This window comes from Mauremys mutica, chromosome 24 (genome assembly GCF_020497125.1).
Source record: "Mauremys mutica isolate MM-2020 ecotype Southern chromosome 24, ASM2049712v1, whole genome shotgun sequence".
NCBI classification, from domain to species: domain Eukaryota; kingdom Metazoa; phylum Chordata; order Testudines; family Geoemydidae; genus Mauremys; species Mauremys mutica.
Window position 1 is genome coordinate 1681604 of NC_059095.1, and position 19124 is coordinate 1700727.

At 47.2% G+C, this 19124-nt stretch overlaps 1 protein-coding gene across 1 annotated transcript in view; it reads right to left on the reverse strand.

The window, feature by feature from the left end:
* Positions 1–1701: 1701 nt before the first annotated feature.
* The window catches only part of ELL (elongation factor for RNA polymerase II), a 93877-nt gene continuing 76454 nt past the window's right edge, over positions 1702–19124 (reverse strand). The window contains exons 9-12 of the mRNA XM_044998745.1: positions 18620–18686; positions 10181–10352; positions 8902–8946; positions 1702–5363 (exon numbers count right to left, since the gene is read on the reverse strand). Of these exons, the coding sequence (XP_044854680.1) occupies positions 5259–5363; positions 8902–8946; positions 10181–10352; positions 18620–18686 (389 nt within the window). The 3' untranslated portion in view covers positions 1702–5258. The remainder of the gene's footprint in view (positions 5364–8901; positions 8947–10180; positions 10353–18619; positions 18687–19124) is intronic.

A 19124-nucleotide genomic window follows, 5' to 3' on the forward strand; every position in this document is an offset into this window, starting at 1 on the left:
GGGTGGAGCGGGGTGTCCAGCAGCACAGCGTGCTCCACCCATGCCGTGAATCGGTACCAACTGAGGGTGCACCACCTCCTGCCCATCAGCTGAGCAAACGTTCCTGGATTGCGGAGGCTTTCACAAGGGCAGCCTGGGTCAGGTGCTCTGCTCACTGGTTCGTGGAACAGGAGATGGATTCCCATGTGACAGCTGAGGTACAGGCTGATTCTCCCTCCCCCAGCACTGCATGTGGTACAGGCTGCTCCTAATCACACCTGAGAGGGGACGCCTATTGGCGCCAGGACCTGGTGTGTTTTCAGTTCGAATTCTGCTATTCTTCCAGGTGTTCTCTCACGAGCCGGCCTCAGACCAAGGGAATCGGCCATGGATCAAAGTATCCCCTTCCACCTTCCCCTCAAAGACTGCAGCCACAATGGGACTCCCTGATCCTCTACCATCCACAGCGTCTCCCCAGTTCAAGCTCTCCACACCACTGGGCTTGAGGATGGGAAGGTGCATGGGGTTGCTGCTGCCAAAGAGGATTTTCCCTGAGTCAGTGGGAAATTAAACACACAGTAAAAGTTTAGACTGACAAGAATGTGTCCTAAGCAACCCAGGCCAGTCAGAGGCCATGAAGAACACTGCCCCACCGGTTCCCAAACTGGGGGTCGCAAGCTGTCAGCCTCCACTCCAAACCCTGCTTTGCCTCCAGCCTTTATAATGGTGCCAAATAGAAAAGAAGTGTTTTTAATTGGGGTGGGGGGTCGCACTCAGAGGGCTGCTGTGTGAAGGGGGTCACCAGTACAAAGGTTTGAGAACCCCTGTACTGCCCCCTGGTGGCTGAACATTGTCATACACCTCACTAAGCCAGTTTGGAACCAGATGTGCTGTACACACTGAGGTCGGCCAAGTAGAAAGCATGTGAATTCCTGTCCGTCAAGCAGCTGCATGAGCAGCACTGGAACAGGGACATCCTGGTCCCTCTTGCAGTGGGGCTCGGCCGTTTGTGAAATTTTCCACTGGGTCACAGGTCTCTATTTTCACAGCCCTTCCATCCCCCGAACAGACGCAGGCAAGTAGGGCAGGGCTAACAAAAATAACTATTAATCTCCCAGCGAGAACATTCTGAGATTAGGATTAGTCCACTTCAGAGAGCACCTTGCCCACACTTTACCCAGAAGGGGTTGAGAGGCATCGCTCCAGTGATGGAGCACAGGTAAGTACCTAGGCACTGCAGACAGACGGGGCTTTGGATTAAGAACCACCGGGGGACAGAGAGGGGATAAATGAGAGCCAATTAGAGCAACCCGCTCCTAGAGCTCCAAGGACATAAGGCAGCTGATCCTGAATTCAAATCTTGAGAGAGTTTTCTGAGCACCCTGACCTCAGTCACACAGGAACAGAGAGAAAAACCTCACTGAAAGCTACATTGGTCTGCATCTGCAATGATGTTTCCTGGGTGAAAGTTACCAAGTCCTTTGCGGGTGACAGGCTGAACGCTGGCCCTGGGATGTACCCCTATCACAACCTGATGTGTCAGACCATACCCTGTGCCATTGGTTCTCTCCCTACTGCAGCGATAACTCCTTACATTTTGTAATACAGAATTTTAGCACATTTCAAAAATTCTGGTTCATTCTTTATTGGGGGGTTAAACCCCATGCCAGCCATTTACCCTCAGAAATAAACTCTGAAAAGAAATATACAACCTTGTTGTGCTTGTTTTCCAATACAGTGAATTTATTATATGTTGCAAAATCAGCATTCAGCTTTTTAGTGTACAAAAAGACACTAGCTCTTTAAGAAAAGATTAGGAAAGCTGAAGAGTATGCTGCCTTTAAACTGTAACATTTTGGCAAAGTGAAAAGCTCTTTGTAAACTCCAACTCCATGGCTCAATAAATTTTTATCCACAGTACAATATTACAAAGTAAAACACGGTATCAATAAGTTAGATCATATTTAATCATCTAGAACTGGTTTCTATTAACCCAAAAAGCACAAGATTTGCCTAGCTTCATACTCTCTAAAAAGAAAGGGGGGGGGGGCGGGGAGAAAAAAAGAAAAAGGCAGATTTGACTACATAACACAGAGCAAAAGAAAAGTGAAGCAGAAAGTTGTTAAGCTAATTGGGTCTCACAGTTTGGATAGTCATTAAATATTTTTTCAGCTTTATATTCCAATTCTAGAAGTTCCAGAATATACATGTAAATGTACATAATACATCTTTGTATACAACTCTGTTTGCAAAAATATTTTATAGCAGATGTATAAAGACTGAGATCCATCTCTACTTCCCTCAAAAAAAAATTCCAAAAAACCCTTTCAAAATATTAAGGATCAGAACGAGATGTGTTTCTATGGAAGAATTTATCTTGGTTCATAACTGATGCCCTTTTCTGCCATTTGGAGTTTTGTGGTTCCTTGCGTTTCAAGAGGAAGCATACTTTGTGTTTCTTTTGCTAAAAGAACATGATGGCTGATAAATGTTGTTTGTGCTACAGATTAGACCACCAATCTGAAAGCCACCGAGGAAAAAACTCTTTCAAGCCCAACTGGTTGCATCGTCTGGCAGAATGTTGCTGTTTGCATCCCGAAATCATGATGCTGCCTTCTGGCAGAGCCTTTACACAGATTTAGTGCTGCCACCAGAAAATGCTGGATTCCCACAGCTGCCGGCTAGCGAAGCTGCCTTCAGCCACACTCAGTTGCTTTTTGGGCCTTGCATTGTGAATCCTCACAACATGCCCAGTGATCTCTGCTGACAACAGTACAAACAAGGTGAAGAGGGAGCCCAACAGCCGGGCAACGTAACCCCCCACATTAACCACAGCTGGAACAAAACAGATCACTGGTGCTCTAATAAAACAGATCTTGATGCGACTCGCAGCTACAGAAAGTCTGTCGGATCAAAGCTGTTTCAGATCGCCCGTGTTTTTAGCAGGCTTTGAGCTCAGACAAGGAAAAATGGACGTCCTTTGTTTGTGATAGTCCCATGAAACCACCACTTGCTGTTGGGGGTGAGGGGGAACTCATGCGTGTAACATCAAGAGAAAAAACTCATTTGACAAAAGCTTTTCACTTTCAAATCATCCATATTTTTCAGCTTTCCCTATCCACTGGAAGCCCCAGTGGGGCATGAGATGTTCTGAAGACAGCTACTTATGTCCACAAGACAAGAAAACCTTCCCCATCTCTCCTACCCCACGGAATGTTAGTCTGCTCTGTGGGTAGGGGAAGCGAAGACACCAACATTTTCCTTAAAACTTCAGCTGTTTCTAGGACTTCACTCCCACAAAACACTGGGTTCTTCCACCAAGTCATTCTGCAGATCTCTGTGAGAGCCTCCTTATCTTCCCAACTCCTTACGAACCCTTTACTGCTTGGTTCTGAAAACACGAGGCCCTCCTGCTAGTCTGCAAATTGTAACTGGCCTCTGGCTAGTCATGGATCATGGCTGCAGAACCCCCGTACCAGAACCAGCATAGCGGTATATGCAAATGGCTCCCATTAGCACTAAGCCAGATCCCTGTGGGAGCAAACTATGGCAGCATCAGCAATCCCACTGGTGTTGGAGGACTAGGCAGGAAAGAGAAACTCTGACACTTTAAAACTATCTACACTTTGAACAAGGGCCTTTTAAGATGACAAATGGTGAGAGGTTTTGGAGCACAAGCCTATTAAACTAGCAGCAATAGAGTCCAGCTGGAATGGAATTATTTCAGATGGACCCACATTTTCTTGGGCAGCAAAACACAAAACAGAACCTAGTCAGAGAAGAACTAGTCTTTCCCCCCGCCCCCATTCCTGATGACCTGACTCTGCCATTTTACTCTCTCAAAGAGGATCACATTCTTCTGATGCAAGGAGCCACAACTGGGGACGAAAGAAAACCTCTGCTGGTTGGAAGATAAAGTGGAAGCGGGAGCGAGTAAAATCACACAGGCTGGCAGGATTAAAGGTAAAAACCACAGCGCTAAAGGGCACCTTTGTGCTTTTTGCTGAGTTCCTCACGCCTCGGCCATGTTCTAAAGTATTCCCTTCAAGTCCAAAAATCCAGAGGAAAGGGTTGGACAAAGCACAACAGTGTAAGAGACCCGCACTGGACATGCTACCGTACTTCTCTCAACCTTCTCTCTTCCGGTTCCTGTTCTGAGCCTTTGATTCTCTGCTGCTGCTGCTGCGGAAATGTGCAGAACACAGAACAAGCAAGCATCCCCCTCCCCCACCCCACCAAATCCTTTTTTATCCCATTCTAAGGGTCATTACAAACAACAAAATAACTTCTCTGGGTAATTATCCAATGAGCATTAGTAATACTGCAGTTATAAGACAGGGAAGGTTCTGAAACACTTGGCCTAAAAGGAAAAGGGAGGCACAGTTTTAGAAAAGATGCTTCTTTTATATATATAGAAAAATAGACCCACAGTCTCATTAGCAATTAATAAAATTGGCTGCCTTGGTATAAAACTATAAAAGTCAAAGACAGACAGGTCCCAGTCTTCCCGGCATTGGTATATGAAGTATAATGCAGGCTGACTGAATTGTGCACACTGGAGAAGCCATGGCAAAGTTTACGCCGATTGTTTCCAAATGCACAAGCTGGATAAGAGATTTCATATATGAAGAATCCAAAAGTCTGCATCGGACAAAGCATTCGGTGCAGATTCCTGGGCAGTTTCCCTCCTGCTGACACAGCCATCTCAAGGGAGAGCACAAACTGGAGAAGATGACAAACAGGAATGACCAACGAGAGCTCTGGGAAACTGAGCATTTAACATGGTGCCATGTAGCGCAGACAGCTTGCATATCAACATTGCAGGTGCCAGAGGAGGAGGTAACTTAGCAGCATTCCAGTTCCTCACCATCTGCAGAACAGAATATGCAGCACAGCGAGAGCTGGGCCAGCAAGAACTAAACTTCATTCCAAACTTTATCCATGAAAACCATTGATTCTTTACCTTTGGGAGTTTTATTCACTTTAGGCAAGTTTCCCTTAAGTGTCAAAAGCTGGCTTCAAATAAGCAGATTTTCCTTTATTTTACTTTCCAACATTCAGAGAGGGTAAAACTTGAGAGGACTATGCCAGGCGCTGGTTTCACTACTTGGCTCAGATGCTGGCGTGACAGACTCCGCATCATAATCATCTCCAAGTTCTTCCAACCACGAGGACTTCGTGCTTGGCTCTGAAAGGAATTTATTTTTTGTTGTATAAAGGAAACTAACATCCAAGTGAATTTTTTTTTGCACTACCCAGTCCAGATATTAGTGCCAAGACTAAAACTGCTGTTGGTCATACTCTGCTATCAGTTTTTTTATATGAGCCAGTTTGTTGTGGAGGTATTCGCAGCGATTCTTTTCTTGGCTGTAATTAGGGTTTGTCTGCAAGGAAAAGGAAGATACAATTACCGAAGTTAATAGTTCTCCAGTTCTAGCATAACACACATCACAGAGAGTGGGTCAGACAGCCCCAAAATGCAAAGCATATTGATGCTAGTTAACAGTAGGCACTGAAGTTTGGTTCCTTCGCTGGATGGACAGTCACCATCTCTGACTCACTGATAAGCCTAATAGTTTTAGCATCCAATTAAGTTTCTTTATCAGGAAGATCTTTCCTCCTCCCTCAAAAAGGCACTTGGATTTGTTGTTGCCAGGTGTAGCAGGGTGGACCCCTGCTCCGGCCCTGAAGGGGTTAAAAACAGCCCTGGGAAGGGGCCGAGGCTTGAGAAAGCAGCTTTTAAGCTGGGCTGATTGGGAAGTGGCTGCAGCTGGGCCACGCCCCAATCAGGCCCAGCTGGCCCCTCTAAGAGACTATGAGCCAGAAGCCCAAAAAGACAGTCTTCCTCTGCCTGAAGAGGGAGATGGGCCTGGCTGTAGGGAGCTAGAGACAGGGTACCTGAGTGGAGCAGGGCTGGGGAAAGGCAGAGGAGCTGGGGAGCTCCAGCCTGGAAAGCCCCAGGCTGCGGCCTAGCATTGGGCTAACAGGTACTGGGGGTTGCAGAGGGCAGCCCAGGGGTAGGCCAAGGCAGCAGGTCCAAACCCTCCTTGCCAGTGATGAGTGGCTGATACTGCAGTCTGCCCCAGGGCGTGGGGCTAGACAATGACTGGCAGTGGCCATACACTGAGGCAAGGTGGGGATAGAGGGGGGGTTCCCTGGGGAGGGGAGACCCTGAGAGAAAGGGGTTACTGCTGGGGGGGCAGCACCCCATGTAAAAGGGCACCGGGGTCCAGGGAGGGACCCGGGGCCAGAGAACAGGCAGATCACTGGCCTGCAGAGGGCGCTATGGGGCTGGAAACCAAGCTAATTCCCCGGAGTCGCCAGCAGGAGGCGCCGCAGGGGTGAGTCCAACCCGTTACACGAGGTTACAGCAAACAGTGCTGGTCCTGGATTGTGTGGACCAGTTCTATTCCTCAACCCACCCTCAATCTAAAATTGGAAAGCTGTTCTGAGCAGGGTAACTCCAGAAAAAAAGCAAAAGATCCCCTCTAAGTGGGAGACAGCGATAAGCCTCCCTTCCTTGATGAGGTTAGGGTTAGGCAAGGGCAGGTACTGCAACGCGTATCCTAGCAGGTTGCGTTGTTGCAGATCTGGGAGGGCACAGGCCAGCAATTTGTACATTTCTCAGGAGAGGAGCTCTGGAGTGAACTCCCCCCACCACTGGGGGACTGAAGGGGAAAGAGGTGCCCATTACTTTTGAGTCACTTTATATTACTTATAAAAAGTCTGATTAATAGACATTGCAAGAAATGGTTAATTGTTACAGGTTATAACAGGTTGTTATATTACCATCTACAACACACCATCAAAAATGTAATGTGCTTATAACATTAAACCCTTATAAAACTATCAACAGAACCTTATAAATGCAACCAGACTTCATTTCAATTAAGATGATGCCCCTCCTAACAGTGCAAGGCTATAGGCCTCAGTGTAATAGGTAATAATTGGAGATATACCAATCTCCTAGAACTGGAAGGGACCTTGAAAGGTCATCAAGTCCAGCCCCCTGCCTTCGCTAGCAGGACCAATTTTTGCCCCAGTTCCCTAAGTGGCCCCCTCAAGGATTGAACTTCACAACTCTGGGTTTAGCAGGCCAATGCTCAAACCACTGAGCTATCTCCCCCCCCCGTGTCTGTCCTGTAAGTGGGGCCCCCAGCCCCCGAATTAGGAACGCTAAGTAGGGTATTGCTGGAAGGATAGCCAGATTTTGATTACACTTGAAAAATTTTAATATCAAACTGCAAGAGACCAAATAACCAAGTGCAGCCAATTTATTGTCTAAAGGCAAAGCAGCACCTCCATGAACCTGTTTTTTGCAGCCTGCAGTTCACCTTACACGGAGGGTATTGCCGGAAGTATGCATTCATATTCATCATATTTTTTTAGTAGGGCTGTGTACAAGTTAAAAGCACTGTGTGTGTCACTTAAGATCCAACCCAGCTGTTCGTTAACTTGTTCTGCACCTTCCTTTATCTCCTTCACCGGACACCACAGTCCAAGTGCTAGGGGCTGGGAAGACACCTCCCAAGCTGAGGGCAGGACATTCATGTGGTCTGGTTTCTGACACATTCCAGATCTGCCTATGCCAAGTGCTGAGTTGTGCTGTGCAGGGTATTGTGGGATATACACCTTGACACAAGTGAGCAGAAGTGAACAGCATTGTGGGAAGAGCACGAACATGCAGTTACCATATCTGCCCCCGTGCTGGGTACAACGTGGTGTGCAATGCCCCATACCTATGTCTTAGCTAACAAAGGGGGATGTGAGGGCCTCTTCCCCAAGGCCGCAAAGGGGACACAGAGGTCACCTGTGTAGATAGGCTATCAAGCAATGGCACAACAGCTTTATCTGCAGCCCACACAGCTCTGCCCTCCCTCTCCGCCTTGGAGCTGAACCACGGGATCCTTCTAAAAGGGAAGTGGAGCGCAGGGGAGAGTGCCCCAGAAACTCACTTCACAAAGCCCACCAACTCCTCAGCCAAGGGGGGGGGCTCAGAATCCCTTTCACAAACTAAAAAACTGATAAAAGAAAAACCAGTGGTTCAAGGTGCGCCCACGTCACTGCTCACTGCCTGGCTCGCTGCCCCCCTGCATTTCTACCTCACCGCTCTAGACTACAAGCCCTCAGGGCAGGGGCCATGTCATTTTACCTGTCTGAGGCACGTAACACACTGCAGGTGCTACACAAAGAATAAAACCAGCAAGCCAGTATCCCCAGTGGAGGATTTTACTAGCCAGTCCATCTGTGTAATATCCTCATGCATTGAGAAATGTCAGTGACACCACAAAACAAGGGGGACCCCAATCACTGTCACTCAGGCTGTGCACTCAAAGGCTCAGAGGTGCCCTTATGCGATCTCAGGCACTAACGCAGAAACATAACTCGTTCATTCTTTTGCCAGCATTTCATTCAACACAGACAAAGTGCTGACTAACACAGGGGGCGGCAACCTTTCGGAAGTGCTGTGCCGAGTCTTCATTTATTCACTCAGATTTTAAGGCTTCCCGCGCCAGTAATACATTTTAATGTTTTTAGAAGGTCTCTTTCTATAAGTCTATAATATATAACTAAACTATTGTTGTATGGAAAGTAAATAAGGTTTTTAAAATGTTTAAGAAACTTCATTTAAAATTAAATTAAAATGCAGAGCCCCCCAGACCAGTGGCCAGGACCTGGGCAGTGTGAGTGCCACTGAAAATCAGCTCGCGTGCCGCCTTCGGCACATGTGCCATCGGTTGCCTACCCCTGGACTAACATCTCACTGAAGGGCCTTGCCTCAGCCATTGAGCCCCATCTAACCAGCAGAGGGAGCCCTTTCCTTCCTGACAAACAGCAGCCACACAAATCACACGATAAACCTTGCCCCTGCAAAGTGGAGAAAGGGATTATTTTAGTTTGTGGCTGAGAGTTTTCACTCACCTTTTTAATTTTACGATATTCCTGTAAAATTTGATCGTGGATAGTCTGAAAAAGAAAGGACATCATCAAGGTTTGTTTCCATAAAAACAATACAACTGGAACCTACTTTAGTGAGTGGCACTTTGACTATTCAAAGTTGAGTAAAGTGAGACCCTGACCTCTTTCCCAGAGGTTGCTGTTTATCAAACTATCACATGAAAAGAATTACTGTATATTCCCCCCTCCCCCGCCCCCCAGTTTCTTGCATAATTATTTTGATGTGTTTTAGGTCATCTTGGCCCTTTCCAAATTGAAAAGTGGCTAGTTCAGAATTTCCACTAAATAAAAATAAAATAATGTATATTTGCATTGACATAAAAGAGTTGGATGTTCAATATCAAAAGGAAAAAAAGCAGCTACGATTTAGTGGAGGAGATGTGGCAGGGACAGAGCCTGAAATATGTACAGCTGCCCAACAATTAGCTGATCCAAAACAAGGGTCTGACCCCTTCAACAGTTACTGCGTGTTTTACTGAGAGTGGTTTCATTGGCTTCAATGACTCACCATGGCAATGGTTACACCAACAGCAAGTGCTGGAAGGATCAGGCCCCAAGAATGCCCTTCTTGAGGAGAGCTAACTAGTCTACTCTGCAAGTAGCTTAACTTTCCTCCACTGACAAGTGCTGAATTGTTTTGCTGTCCCAAGAAAAGCAACAGCAAAAACAAAGGGAATTTCAGAGAAGGGGAAGGACACTGGAGCAGTACAAGAAGTGCTCTGTAACGAACAGTTTATTATCCTCAGTGAAATTTATTTTCTCAAGCTAAAGAATAGTTAAAGCTCTTAAAATCAGTCTGACAGGTTGAATAATACTCTATTAAGATCAAAGCGTCAGGAGAAACAGATGACCCCATATTAACTCGCTTTCCATCTTTAATAAGGTCCCATATGGGTGAAATATCATTTTTCTGGCAAGGAGGATATACTATTCACTGCCAGCAGGATTTGGCTGGGGACACCAATTGTCTCAGTGAGGCTGCTCGTTGTCAACAAGTACCACAATATGTGTTTCAACTGAAAGAACACAGGGCTGTTGTACAAACAGCCTGAAAAGCTGTCAGCTGCATGAACGCTCTGCATCCATCAGTTCTGGGCTGTGTACAGTACATTTAATACAATCACACAGTGCCTAATGCAAGTCCGCCCAAGATACCCCAACAAGGCGGCCATGTGAACTACAAGCAAACCACAGCTCTGTGAGTGGCAGGGTTAAGTTTTCAAACAGATATTCCTGCTCATACCTTATATTCTTCAGAGCCCTGCGAAAGCTGCTTCAGCTGGGAATCTAACTGGGTGAACCGTCGAGTTATTCTCTCTATCCGGGCATGCAAGTCTCTGTACTCATTGTACTCTGCATTGAAGTCATTCTTATAACTCTGACGCTGCTCCAAAGAGGAAATGGAGGCATATTTTCTGAAGGGAACAGAGTTTAAACAGCAGTTTACAACAAATGTCTCTTTTCAAGCAGCAATGTTACTGCAGTTCAAAGAGGGTGGTCTGGCAGGTGCCTGCCTTCCAGGAAAAAACGTGTTATTTGCATTGCAACAGCACCTGGATGCCTCAGTCAGCACTGGGCCCCCACTGGTCTGGGGACTGCACGAACACAGAAGACAGAGCACTTCCCATATTAAAAAAGGGGACATATCCCCTCTTCACCTTCTGAAAATACCTTGCACAAACCGAACACACACAGCGCCCATGCATATCCAAAGGGACATCTCGTAGGTCATTTAAAAGCCACACAATTAACCTGACTTTCAGCAGGGCACCTTCTATCTAGTCCGATATAAGGGACCACTCTTCCCTTTTCATCTCCATGTTTGACCTCACATCTGCTTTAACAAGTTTACCATAGGTGACACCACCAATACCTCACCTTACTCTTTGCAGCAGGGGGGAGGGATAGCTCAGTGGTTTGAGCATTGGCCTGCTAAACCCAGGGTTGTGAGTTCAATCCTTGAGGAGGCCACTTAGGGAATCTGGGGCAAAAATTGGTCCTGCTAGTGAAGGCAGGGGGCTGGACTCGATGACCTTTCAAGGTCCCTTCCAGTTCTAGGAGATTGGTATATCTCCAATTATTACCTTTATTACCTTTACCTTTAGCAGTGACAGTGGGGGCTGGAGATCTGCCAGGCTAACACAGGTCTTGAGTGACTGAACGAGAACAGAGTGAAGGACTCTGTATTAAAGGAAGCCTAATTTATTAAGATGCATCACTAAAGTGACTGAATTGACATGTATGTTGTTTGTAGTGTTGTGGTAGTCACGTAGGTCCCAGAATGAGAGAGACACAAGGTGGGTGAAGTAATATTGTTTATTGGACCAACTTCTGTCGGTGAGAGACAAGTGTTCCAGCTACACAGAGTTCCTCCTCGGGGCTGGGAAAGGTGCTCCGAGTGTCACAGCTACATATTAGTTTATTAGAGGATATGACTGTTCTCTGTGCTGCAAAGTTGTGGTTTTACTGGGCTACTGACAACCAGACTGCATAGGAGAGATGACACAAAGCGATCACTCCATACCTGAGCTATCAATCCTCACCCTCAACATTTTCAGAAAGATGAGCCTGGGAACTTAACTTCATAATTTTGCTGGATACTAAGGCTGTGTCTACACTAGCACTTTTGTTAGTAAAACTTATCAGCTGGGGTGTGAAAAAAAAATACACCTGACTGACATAAGTTTCACCAACCGGGGTGGACAGTGCTATGTCAGCAGAAGAGGCTCTCCCACCGACACAGCTACCGCCATGTCATCAACGGGAGAGCTCTGTCCCGTCAGCACAGAGTGACTACACAGGAGAGCTTATAGTAACATAGCTGTGCTGCTGTGAGGTTTGCAGTGTAGACAGTCTTAAAATCATGGTCTTAATAAAGACATTGGATTTACGACTTATTACAATGACCTGTAACTATTAACCCCCCACCCGTTTTTGTCCTATGATACAGGGATGTTAACGAGCCACTTCACCTTGAATAGTCCCTTAGAATATCTGCTAAGAATTTATTCTAAACTATCTGTTCAACCTGGTATTAGCTGTGATGCTGGAAGTTCCTTTCCCAGACCTGAGGAAGAGCTTTGTGTAGCTGGAAAGCTTGTGTCTCTCATCAGCAAAAGCTGGTCCAATCAGCATTACCACCTCACCGACCTTGTCTTTCTGGATTGACACAAACTTATTGCACAAACGAAGAGGAGGCTCCAGTGATGCGCCCTAGCCATCTCATCACATCCTGACTGGTTTGATTTCTGGACACTTAGGCCACAGTGACCTCAGGCAAAAGAAGCCACCAATATGGGTCAAGAAACCACCAAACTGATGGTCATTTCCACCAGCTAATAGCTGTCAGTCACTGAGCTGGTCAACATCCTGGTTGGAAGAGGAAGTCAGATGCTTGCTGGAGATGAGTGCAAGTTGCAAATATCTATAGTATGGCACTTATCTGTATCAGCTACATGGGGTGATGGTCAGACTACTCAATGACTCAAAAATCAAACATTCAAATCAGACCCAAAGACCAGGTTGAGTATATGGCTGGCAGCTCAGGTGTTCTCTCTCTGGCTATAACCCCCAAGGATTCCTCACTCTAGAAAGACATGGCGGCCTATCAGAAGCAACATCCTACATGCATGCTGCACTCAAAGAGTCCTCAATTCCTTCAACAGCAGTGTCAACATCAGCTCAAATGAGAAAGTTACTCACCTTGCAGTAACTGAGGTTCTTCGAGATGTGTGTCCCTGTGGGTGCTCCACTCTAGGTGACGGTGCGTCCCGGCACTGTCGATTGGAGATTTTCGGTAGCAGTGCCTGGTTGGGGCACACGCACCCAGATGGTATCTCCCGTCTAGTTGGAATCTTCCTGAGTGCGTGCGCCCCACACCCTCCTCAGTTCCTTCTCTACCGTGGAGAGTAATCTTAGTACTCCAAAGTAGAGGGGAGGAGGGCGGGGAGTGGAGCACCCACAGGGACACACATCTCGAAGAACCTCAGATACTGCAAGGTGAGTAACTTTCTCTTCTTCTTCGAGTGCTGTCCCTGTGGGTGCTCCACTCTAGGTGAATGTATAGCAGTACCCACTACGGTTGGTGGGACTTTGGAGATACGGCAGGGAGTAATGAAGATAGCACTGTATGACCTACTATTGTGTCTGCCGTGGTGTTTTGTGTTAGAGCACAGTGTTTTGCAAACATGTGTTCAGATGACCATGTAGGCGCTTTGCAGATATCAGGAATGGGAACATTGTGTAAGAAGGCAATGGATGCCGACATGGCTCTAGTGGAATGAGTTCTAACGCCTTCAGGCGGTTGAAGATTCATCGCACGGTAACAGGATCTGATGCAGTCAGAGATCCACTTGGACAGACGTTGTTTAGAGATAGCCATACCGTTTGATTTTTTTTTTTTTCGGTAATGGAAACAAAGAGTCGCGGAGACTTGCGAAATGGTTTAGTCCTGTCTAAATAAAAGGCAATTGGCTCGCCTGACATCGAGAGTATGTAGGGTTGCCTCTTGTGGAGTCTTGTGAGGTTCGGGATAGAAAGTAGGTAAGTATATAGGTTGGTTGAGGTGGAAGGTAGATACCACTTTAGGAAGAAATTTAGGATGTGGTCTCAAAGTGACTTTGTCTTTGGAGAAGATTGTGTAGGGAGAGTGGGCCATCAGGGCACTCATTTCACCTACTCTCCTTGCCGATGTTATGGCAACTAAGAAAGCCACCTTCATGGATATATGGAGATGAGAGGAGGTAGCCAAGGGCTCGAATGGAGGCTTCATGAGAGCGTGTAGAACGAGGTTAAGATTCCATGAAGCAGCTATTGGGTGAATTTCAGGGTAGAGGTTTTGCAGGCCTGTGAGAAATCGTTTTAGGGTTGGGTGAGTAAAGAGTGAATAACCTGCTAAGAGGTCATGGAAGGTGGTAAGTGCCACCAGGTGCACTTTGGTGGAGCTGAGCGAATGTCTGTCTTGTTTTAGTTCCAAGAGGTAGCGTAGAATGATAGGGAGGGTTACCATATTGGGCGCTAAGTGCTTACGTAAGCACCAGAGGGCGAAATTCTTCCACTTCTGCGGGTAGGTTTTATGAGTGGAGTCTTTCCTACTGTGCAGGAAGACATATCGGACTTGCTCAGAACAGGCTAGTTCATGGGTTTGGAACCATGAAGGAACCACGCTGTGAGGTGGAGCTTGAGGAGCTCAGGGTAAAGAGCCAGTCTATTGTTCTGGAAAAGGAGATCTGGCCTGTTGGGGAGAGCCTGTGGGTGACGGGAGGACATGCAGAGTAGGTAGGGATACCACGTCTGTCTCAGTCAAGCCGGGGCAATAAGTATGACCCGGTCCTTATGGTCCACAATCTTCCGAAGAACCCCATGTAGCAGAGGGATTGGTGGAAGGCGTACAGGAGAGAGGTGTTCCGCGGGATGAGGAATGCGTCTCCTGGGGATGGAGTTCTGAGTCCCACTCTGGAGCAAAACTGGGGACATTTTCCGTTCTGGGTTGTGGCAGAGAGGTCTACTGACGGGGTGCCCCAGAGGGAGAAGAGCTGTTGAAGTATTGTGGGGTGCAGTTCCTATTCGTGTTCCGTCGAGAAGTGCCTGCCGAGTGCGTCGGCAGTAGTGTTGTGGCAGTCTGGCAGGTAGGAAGCGGTGGTCTGTATTTGACGTTATATACACCAATTCCATAGACGGATGGTTTCCATGCAAAGAGAATGTGAGCGTGCTCCCCCTTGTCTGTTGATGTAGTAATACATGCTATGTTGTCTGTTAAGACTCGCAGGTATTTGTTCTTTATGAGGGGAAGAAAATGAAAGCACGCTCATCTCACAGCTCTGAACAATAAGAGATTTATGTGTAGGTGCGACTCTGATGCAGACCACTAGCTTTGCGCCCTGTGTCCCTCTAAATGCGCTCCGCAACCGATTAGGGAAGCGTTCGTGGTGAGCACGAGTGCTGGGGATCAGTTCTGGAAGGAAACCTTAGTGCAGAGGTTCTCTGGTCTTGTCCACCACTGTAGGGAAGCTAGAAAGTTGGGAGGCGGAGTTAACAGCATCCCTAAGGTGTGTCTGTTGGGTTTGAAATTGGAATTGAGCCAGCCCTGAAGACATCTCGTGTGCAGCCTGGCGTACTGGAGTATGAAGGTAGTGGCTGCCATATGACCAAGGAGCTGTAGGCAGAGTCTTGCCTGTGTCCTTGGATGAATAGAGAGCGTGCGTTTGAGCTGCGTGATAGCGGGGAATCTGTGATATGGGAGCAAGGCTCTGTTATGGATTGAGTTGAGATGAGCTCCGAGGAACTCAATCTGTTGTGTAGGTGTCAGGGTGGATTTTTGGGCATTTATTTGGAGGCCTAGGCTGTGAAAGAGGGCGATAGTGAAAGAGTAGCTTGGAGTGTCTCGCCATAGGAGTTGCCCTTGATGAGGCAATCGTCCAGGTAGGGGAACTGCGTGACCCCATGTTTGTGGAGGTGAGCCACGAGTACAGCTAGAATTTAGGAACAAAACTCCTGGCGCTGTGGAGAGGCCGAAAGGAAGAACTCCATATTGGAGATGGTTGTGACCGATTGTGAAGCTTAGAAAGCGTCTGTGAGCTGGATGAATTGATATATGAAAAGAGACGTACTGTGGGTTGAGGGCTGAAAACCAGTCCCCTTGATCTAGTGCAGGAATTAATGTGCCCAGTGTGACCATTTTGAATTTTTGTATCCTCGTGAATTTGTTCAGTTGGAGTAAGTCTAGTATAGGCCTCCAGCCCCCAGTCCTTTTCTGGGTCAGGAAGTAATGGGAGTAGAAATCTTTCCCTGGATGTAGCATTGGCACAGGCTCCACTGCACCTAGCTGTAAAAGATAAGCAACTTCTGCGCGAAGCAGGTGCTCATGAGAGGGGTCCCTGAAGAGGGACGGGGAAGGGGAGGAGGATATGAATGGGCTAGAGTAACCGGACTGAACTATCTCAGGGACTCAGCGGTCCTGTGTAATTTGCTGACAGGCATGTTGGAAACTCTGGAGGCGGTGGCGAAATGGGCAAATAGGCTGTGGAATCAAGGAGTGGTCGCACAGACCCTGAACCAACCTTTTAAAATTGTTTATTCCCAGATGGATGGGAAGTGGTTGCTTGAGCTTGATCTTGTCTGCGCTTAGGGGGTCTAGCGCGATTCCTATTTATGTGGTAAGGTTTGGGTTGATATCGTTGACCCCTGGGAAGAGATGGGTGAATGCCCAGGGTGCGCAGTGTCGCTCTAGAATCTTTCATCGTATGAAGTAGTTCATCAGGTGTGGTTTTGTATTTTTTTTTTTCTTTTTTTTTTTTAAAGAAAACAGTTTATGTTTATCAAAGGGGAGGTCCTCCACTTTGTTCTGCAGGTCTTTAGGGATGCCAGATGCAGAAAGCCATGAAGATCTGCGCATAATCACTGCCGGTGCAGTTGTACGGCTGCTGTGTCTGTCGTGTCTACAGAGGCTTGTAGGGCTGTTCTGGAAATCAATTGGCGCTCGCTCAGAATTGATTTAAAGTCCGGTGTCCTGTCCTCTGAAATGTAAGAGGCAAATTCAAAAGTTTATTGTAGTCAAAGTCATGCCTGGCAAGGAGTGCAAGGTAGTTTGTGATCCAGAATTGTAGAGTGGAGGATGTGTGAACCTTGCGACACAATAAGTCAAGGTGTTTACGGTCCATGTCTTGCGGGGTGGACTGATATTGTGGCTGTTTCGTTCTTTGTGCGACTGCATTGATAATGAAAGAGTTCAGTTGTGAAAAAAAAAAATAGGAAGTCAGCGTCCTTAGCAGGAACATAGTATCTATGTTCGGCTTTTCTGCAGGTTGGTAATAAAGAAGCTGGAGTTTGCAGAGAGCGTCAGCTGGTTCCAAGAGTGCCTCATTTATAGGGAGCGAAGTAGGGAAACTGAGGCTGGGGACCTTAGCCTGAGGTGGAAAAAGGCTCCAGTGGGGGAGGAGATGGAGGTGTGGCGAACTCTGCTTGCCGTTGTAGATCAGGTTCGCGCTCAGTGAAGGTAGCCAGTTCAGGTGGTGGGACTGCGCTGTCATGTTAAGAAGCGAAAGTGAAAGTGTGAGCGGTGCAGTGGGTCGGTTGTTGGTGCCCTGCATGGGGTCTGTTGTTGGTGCAGGGGCGGAAGGCAGGCTCGGTGCCGACGTCCTACCTGGCACCGGGGCAGAGCACGCGGTCGGAGCCGCGGCTTTTTTTTTTTTTTTTCCTTCCCTTCTTCCGCCCAGAGGCTTGCGGTGCCGACGGCTTTGTCGGCACCGGAGCAGAGCGCATAGCCGGCTCCGTGGCTATTTTTGCGCGCAGCCGGCTTCGCGGCTATTTTTAGCCCTGAGGCTTGCGGTGCCGACGTCCTTGTCGGCACCAGGGCAGAGCGCGCAGCCGGCTCCGCGCCGCGGAATCCTTCTGTGTTCGCCTCTACGGTCTGTGGGAGCCATTGTTGAGGCGTGATCCGGGGCTGAGGCGCCTAGCTTGGGCGCTGTCAGCACAGAGGGTAGGGATCTTCCAGGAGACCCCTTACCCTTGTTAGAGTCTCTCCTACGAGACTGCTCTGCTTCTTGCCTCCGCTCCAGGGAGGGTGAAGCAACGCTCCCCACCGGTTTCGATCTGGCTGGGGAGGATGTGGGAGTGGGTTTAACTCTCTCCATCTCCGAAAGCGGCTGCGGGGATTTCTCCATGAGAAGCATTTTAAGCCGCAGGTCCCTGTCGTGCCGAGCCCCCGACTCGAGGCTCATACAGTAGAGGCACTTTGCGGGGATGTAGGCTTCCGCGAGGTACTTCACACAATGTGAGTGCCCATCCAACCTTGGTATGGAGTCGTGCCAGAAAACACACCTCTTGAATCCTGAAGCCCCTGGCATTGTAAATTAGAAATGGCAGGGGAGAGTGTCTCAGCGAGAGACAAGTCTGAAGTGATTTTTTTTTTTTTAAACTAAGTAACTAACTATGTAACTATACTAAAGGAAGGGAAACAACTGGGAAGTAATTAATAATTATTTCTATGTTCTTTGTTACTGTTTCCTATAGATACCAGGGAAGAGAAGGCAGCACTGCTCCAAGTCCCGTCTTCAGCTGAGGACGGTTGAGAAGGAACTGAGGAGGGTGTGGGGCGCACGCACTCAGGAAGATTCCAACTAGACCGGAGATACCATCTGGGTGCGTGCGCCCCAACCAGGCACTGCTACCGAAAATCTCCGATCGACAGCGCCGGGACGCACCGTCACCTAGAGTGGAGCACCCACAGGGACAGCACTCGAAGAAGAAAACTCAGTTGTGAAGTCCCCTATACACCAATAAAACCATCACTTTGATTAGAGCACGGGAAACAGTTATACCCTCTAACACATCAAGCTGTGACTGGCCATTTTTGTATTGCAAGCAGAATAAAGGATGCCCTCCTCTCCACCTCCTCATGAAGTACAAGGCTGCATGATCCCTGGGTACCTCAAAATGGACCCAATGAAGCTAGAAGAGGGCTGGCAGCACTACCTGCTGTAACACCTAGTTGGAGATTAAGGCCATACATTTGTGAATTTGGATTCAATTCCTGGGTTTGTGTTTGTTTGTTTTTAAATAATTTTTACCGAGTTCTAACGTAGAAATCAGAAAATAACAGAGTTAGTCCGTCTTAGTCACTAGCTGGTTTTGATGGATAGTTTGGAATTGGACCCCAAGGTAATGATACAATGAAGATACTTACAATAAATAATCTGGCATTTCCGAAGTTGATGTTGGTACACTAGAATTATTGCATGTTCCATTTAAACCTGCAAAAAATAAAAACCCACATTTGCATCAGCCCTACATCTTACAAAGCTAAAGTCCAACTTCATACCCCATTTACAAAATGCATTTTCCTTGATATAAAAATATTTGTGGTTCTAGTTTAAACTGACCAAAGGTAGAGTGTATCAACATTATGAGATGGCTGGAACCGCAAGATTTAGCTAATATTCATCTATCTGCAAATGCGTTGAGTAGCAAACATCTCTTAATGTAATGGGTTTATAAATATTGCTGCATGCCTCCCAGGAGGGAGAATGTACTAATCCCAGCACTGGTGAACTGTAAAACAAATGAATGCAGTCCAGATGGGCAGATCAGAAAGTTGGGCAGAGTATAATTATTTCCCCTTCTATTCTATACTACATGCTTTACTGCTATTCACACTATAGATTCCTGGAGGAAGTTCTGCATGTCAGAAT